The sequence below is a fragment of the Octopus bimaculoides genome, chromosome 17 (genome assembly GCF_001194135.2).
Source record: "Octopus bimaculoides isolate UCB-OBI-ISO-001 chromosome 17, ASM119413v2, whole genome shotgun sequence".
NCBI classification, from domain to species: domain Eukaryota; kingdom Metazoa; phylum Mollusca; class Cephalopoda; order Octopoda; family Octopodidae; genus Octopus; species Octopus bimaculoides.
The window spans coordinates 46,239,371-46,245,437 of NC_068997.1; the positions used below are offsets into that span (position 1 = coordinate 46,239,371).

Consider the following 6,067-nt stretch of genomic DNA (forward strand, 5'->3'; position numbering starts at 1 on the left):
AAAAATTAAAATTAATAAATTGTTATTATATTGAGATTTGAAATATAAAAACAAACAGTCTGTGAAGATTGTGCACATGATTTGTGAATATGAAACTTTGAAGTGTGTGTGTGTGTATTATTTTGAAATATACTCAGCATACATGAACACACATGTGCACATACATACACACACAAACACAAATTACATGCATGATAATAAGAATAGTTGGCAAGATCACTCCATATATAAACGATTCTACGTAAGTCCAACATGAAGAAAAAAAGGCACTTCAATAATATTAACAACAATAATGATAACAATAACAATAATAGTAATAAAAAAGTAAATAATAATAATAAAGTGAATAATAATAATAATAATTGTTTGAATTTAGGCACAAGGCCATCAATTTTGATAGAGGAGGAATGGTAATTGATACCATCTACCCCCAGTACTTGACTAGTACTTGATATTATTAACCATGAAAGGACGAAAGGTAAAGTTGACCTCAGTGGAATCTGAACTCAAAACATAAAGACCCGGAGCTGAGTACCTTTTGTCCGACGCTCTGTCGATTCTGCCAATCTACTGCCCTATTAATAATTATAATAACAATAATCTTTTCTACTATAAGCACAAAGCCTAAAATTTGAAGGGAGAGGGATAGTTGATTACATCAATCCCAGTGCTCAACCGGTCAATTGATCCTTATTTTATTGACCCCAAAAGGATGAAAGGCAAAGTTGACCTCAGGAGGATTTGAACTCAGAACAGAAAGAGATGGAAGAAATACAGCAAAGTATTTTTCTCCAATGATTCTGCTGGCATGCTGCCATAATAATAATTATTATAATCCCTTCTTCTAAAGGCACATGGCCTGAAATTTGTGGGGAAGGGAGAAGTCAATTACATTGACCCCAGTGTTTCACTGGTAATTAATTTATCAACCCTGAAAGGATAAAAGGCAAAGATGACCTCAGCAGAATTTGAACTCAGAACATGAAGAGGGATGAAATACTGCTAAGCATTTTACCCCATATGCTAATGATTCTGTCAGCTCACCACCTTCATAATAACAACATCAACAATAATCCTTTCTGCTATAGACACAAGACCTGAAATTTTTGAGGAGGAGACCAGTGAATTACATTTAACCCCAGTGCCTAACTGGGACTTAATTTATCAACTCCAAAAGGATGAAAGGCAATGTCGACCCTGGAGGAATTTGAACTTAGAACGAATTGGCAGACAAAATACAACAATAATAATAATAATGGTTTCAAACTTTGGTACAAAGCCATAAATTTCGGAGGAGGGGTAAGTCGATTACATCAGTGCTCAACTGATACTTATTTTACTGCCCCCCCCCCAAAGGATGAAAGGCAAAGTTGACCTTGGCAGGATTTGAACTCAGAACATGAAGAACATAATGCTTTATAATTTAGGCACAAGGCCAGCAATTTTGTGGGAAGGCAATAAGTTGATAGCATCAACTCCAGCACATGCCTGGTACTTTATTGTATCAACCCCCAGAAGGATGAAAGCAAAAAAGTGGACCTTGGAAAGAGGGGGGAGGAAGAAGAAGAGGAGGAGGATAATTTTAATTTGGCAATGACCATGCCTCAGACACACACCAATAGCAATGGTAATCTGTGCTAAGCAACAAAAATTAAGTTTTTAAGGATTTTGTTTTGTGTTTGAGATCACTTACTTTACAGTATATACTGTCTTATTGTGTATAGTGTGTCCTAAATAGGATAACAAATGCAATTTAAAGAGATTTACCTTCCTATTTTTCTGTTGTGTGACTTGGTAGAGGTTCACACCAGTATTTACTATAAATATCACATCAGTTCACCAGATACCATCCGATATCATCTGATATGATCTGGTTTCCAATTTGATTTTTGAAAACAGGAGTTTGATATTAATTAATTGAAAAGGAATTAATTGTTTTTTTTACTGTAATCACAGGATGAAAAAAATTTATTATTTTTGAGACAGTCATTAGATTATGTTGATATCCAGATGAACTATATAATATAACGAACTTATTGTATAGAGTGCTCAGGTGCACTATATACGTATAGGTCTAGGATGTACACCAGTTTTATTCTGACTAGATGGTTGTCAGGTGTAAATTAATATTCAGGTATCTGCTAGCTGTAATCTGTATTTGGATGCCCATCAGATGAAGTCCACATCCAAATGCTCACAAGATAAAGAGTATTTTGAGATGTTTGCCAAATGAAATTCAAATCCCTATGTTGGTCTACTCCAGACGATGTTTATGTCCAAATGTCTTCTAGATATCGTTTGTCTAACCGAAGTTTCATCAGAATTTTGTTAGCCTCTTCAGGTGATACACCTAAAAATAAACACAAAACAAATTATGAACAATTGTTAGTGTACTGTAGATATTTAAAAGAGGCTGTACTCTAACACTGTGATAAAATAAATTTGAATATAGAGTAGTTTTTTATAAATATCAAAGAAAATGTGAAAAAAAATTTGGATTAGCTACATACTGATGCTTCAATTTAATAATTTCATACGATAATAATTTCATACGATAAAGTCACTCTTTCAAAAAGTAGAACTTCTCTATAACACTTACCTTTCTCAGAAGCCAAAATGGATGTGAAGGCTGCACAAACATCTTTAGCCATGTTCTTTGCATCACCACACACATAAACGATGGCATCCTTGTCTAACAAGTCAACAAGCTCCTTGCTGTTACGTTGGAGGTTATCTTGAACATATCTTGGTGATTCTTCAGGTTGTTCATCGCGAGAGAAACTCACAAAGAATTTGGAGAGGCATCCCTGCTCAAGAAACTTCTCAATTTCATCCCTGTAAAATCGATCAGTAAAGACGAAAAGAATAAACAAAAATGAGCAAAATGAGATGTCATTTATTTTTTACTTGTTTCAATTATTGGACTGTGGCCATATTGAGACACCACCTTGAAAAGTTTAATTGGACAATTCAACCCCAGTACCTATTTTTAAGTCTGGTACTAATTCTATTGGTCTCTTTTGCTGAACCACAGGATGTAAAAGTAAAGGAAATACACAAGAAACTTACTGATAAAGGAAGTCCTTTTTCTGGTGCCGACAGCCATAGAACAACCAGGCGTCACTAAGAGGTTGAGTCTTTGATAAATGGTGACGGTGCTGCAAAAAGCCTATGAATGGAGCAATGCCAGTCCCTGGACCAATCATAATTAGTGGAGTCTTGGAATCCGATGGTAAATGAAAGCGTTGATTGGTTCTTGTGAAGAAAGATATCTATAATAATAATAATAATAATGGTCTCAAATTTTGGTACATGGCCTGCAATTTTGGGAGAGGGGGGATAGTCAATTACATCAACCCCAGTGTTTAACTGGTATTTATTTTGTCAATTCCGAAAGGATGAAAGGCAAAGCTGACCCTGGCAGAATTTGAACTCAGAATGTAAAGATGGATGAAATGCTGCTAAGCATTTTGCCCCTGGAGTGCTAATGATTCTGCCAGCCTGCTGCCTTAATAATATTAAACCTTTCTATTGTCTACTGTAGGCACAAGGCCTGAAACTTGGGGGTGAGGGATTAAGTTGATTACATCGACCCCCAGTGTGTAACTGGTACTTATTTAATTGACTCTGAAAGGACGAAAGGCAAAGTCGACCTCGGTGGAATTTGATCTCAGAACAATCCTTCCAGCTTGTTGCCTTAGAAACAAACAAACAGCAGCAGCAGCAATTCTTTCTATCAGAGGCACAAGGCCTGAAATATTTGCGGAAGGGGATAGTCGGTTACATCAACCTCAGTATTCAAATGGTACTAATTTTATCAACCCTGAGAGGATAAAAGGTAATCTTTTCTCCCCAGAGTTCCTACAACTTTGTGGTATTTTCGCATTGTACATTTTTACCAACAGATATAAGCTGCATAAGCAGTCGTTAAAATGATGATGTACGACCATTTTTGTAGACAGTAGGATATGATTTGTGGAGCTAGCTGTTACTTCTAGTAGATCATATGTCTATGTGGGGACTCTCTTGTTGGGTTTCTATGCATGTGTGTGTTGGAGGGAGAGGCATTTTCAATGGTATATTAAGGGAGATCAATAAAGTTTATACTTACAATTGGTTTCTCAGCTAAAGACAGAGAACTTAGAGAGACTGGTAGATCTTTCTGATCTGTCTTTGAGTCAGACTGTAGACTGAGAGTAAGCTGCTCGAGCCAGCCAGTGCAGACACCCTGGCGGTGGTAGCGTCGACCCCGCCCAGCGGGAATCTGAACGACATTGAAGACAATGTGTAGTTTGTTCTTATCGGTTTCCTGGGAACTGTGAATCAACAGAAACAGAAATGAGATGGAAGGGAGACATGGCAGAGTAGGAGGAAGAGAGGGAAGAAGCAGAGTGGAAGGAAGAGTGTCAGGAGAAATACTGAGAGAAACAGGTAAGAGATCAAAGAAGAAAATGGGAGAAAGAAAAAATAAAGGAGCGGGGGAGGAATGACAATGTATTTGTCACCACTTCTCTTGTATTCACCTTCCTGTGATGTGAGGGTACATTCTGGTGCATCTTTACCACCATCTTCTCTTTTTACTAACAGGGGCAACCATGCATTTCCCCTACAGCAAGCCGTATGTTCCTATCCTTCTATCATACACATCACCCAGCATAAAGCCACCTCATTCAATGTCATCCTCTCTACTCAGGTGAAGGATCTTGTTTTGCAAAAACTGTGCAGCAAAGAAGGAATGGCTGAATACACCATTTACATCTGAGGAACCAGGTCTCTCTCTCCTAGACATCTTGCTTAACTTCTCATCTGTTATGCCACCATTTGAATGAATTTTAGGTAACTTCATCTCATTTTCTCTTTAACCCCAGCCTCCCATTAGTTTAACTCTCTACATTCAGATTACTCTGTCAATTATAATGCTTATTTATTCGCATAGTTTTGAATTAATCATGCATGATCTCATAGTTTTGATATTTCGACGATGTGAGGACTTTCGAGCGAGATCGTTGCCAGTGCCCCTGGACTGGCTCTTGTGCGGGTGGCACATAAAACACACCATTTTGAGCGTGGCCGTTGCCAGTACCGCCTGACTGGCCTTCGTGCCGGTAGCACGTAAAAGCACCCACTACACTCTCTGAGTGGTTGGCGTTAGGAAGGGCATCCAGCTGTAGAAACTGCCAAATCAGATTGGAGCCTGGTGTAGCCATCTGGTTTTACCAGTCCTCAGTCAAATCGTCCATGGAAAGCGGATGTTAAACGACGACAACGATGATAATGATGTGATCGTCAATTTTTAGAATGACATTGTAAGGTAGGTGTGAGAGGGCTGATCTGGTTAGTTTGAAAATAAAACAAGTTGAATATTTGGGTCTTATATGACTGGTTTGAATGCTAAAAAGTTAAGGGACATGTGTTGTGAGCAAACAGTGAAGAGGAAGTGAGGAAGAGACACAGCGTCACTGGCTTTCTCTCTCACACATACACACCTTGCGACAGAATAAGGCCTTGGCTGCAATCTGGGAAGAAGTTCTACAATAGTGAAGAAAGAAGGAGGATATATATTAGGACAGAGAATATCTATTTAGACTATATTTTATATTTATATTTTAAATGCAGTCATGAGAAAAACAATACCAAATATTTTAATAAGAGAATGAGTTAAAATTTATAGTTTACATATTTTTTACAAGTGTGTGTGTGTGTGATATTAGCAAATGTGTAGGTACACATGTAGGTCTATGAATGGTAGATAGATAGATAGATAGATTGTTGGCACTCCGTCGCTTACGACATCGAGGGTTCCAGTTGATCCGATCAACGGAACAGCCTGCTCGTGAAATTAACGTGCAAGTGGCTGAGCACTCCACAGACACGTGTACCCTCAACGTAGTTCTCGGGGATATTCAGCGTGACACAGTGTGACAAGGCTGACCCTTTGAATTACCGGCACAACAGAAACAGGAAGTAAGAGTGAGAGGAAGTTGTGAAAGAGTACAGCAGGGTTCGCCACCATCCCCTGCCGGAGCCTCATGGAGCTTTTAGGTGTTTTTACTCAATAAACACTCAC

General features: G+C 38.2%; 1 protein-coding gene across 2 annotated transcripts in view; it reads right to left on the reverse strand.

Moving 5' to 3' along the window:
* Positions 1-6: 6 nt before the first annotated feature.
* Positions 7-6,067, reverse strand: part of LOC106882104 (methionine synthase reductase) — a 30,757-nt gene continuing 24,696 nt past the window's right edge. For both annotated transcript variants that reach the window (XM_014932662.2, XM_014932663.2), the window contains 5 exons: positions 5,487-5,529; positions 4,112-4,316; positions 3,070-3,272; positions 2,600-2,835; positions 7-2,350 (listed from right to left, as the gene is read on the reverse strand). In XM_014932662.2, the coding sequence (XP_014788148.1) occupies positions 2,271-2,350; positions 2,600-2,835; positions 3,070-3,272; positions 4,112-4,316; positions 5,487-5,529 (767 nt within the window). In that variant the 3' untranslated portion in view covers positions 7-2,270. The remainder of the gene's footprint in view (positions 2,351-2,599; positions 2,836-3,069; positions 3,273-4,111; positions 4,317-5,486; positions 5,530-6,067) is intronic.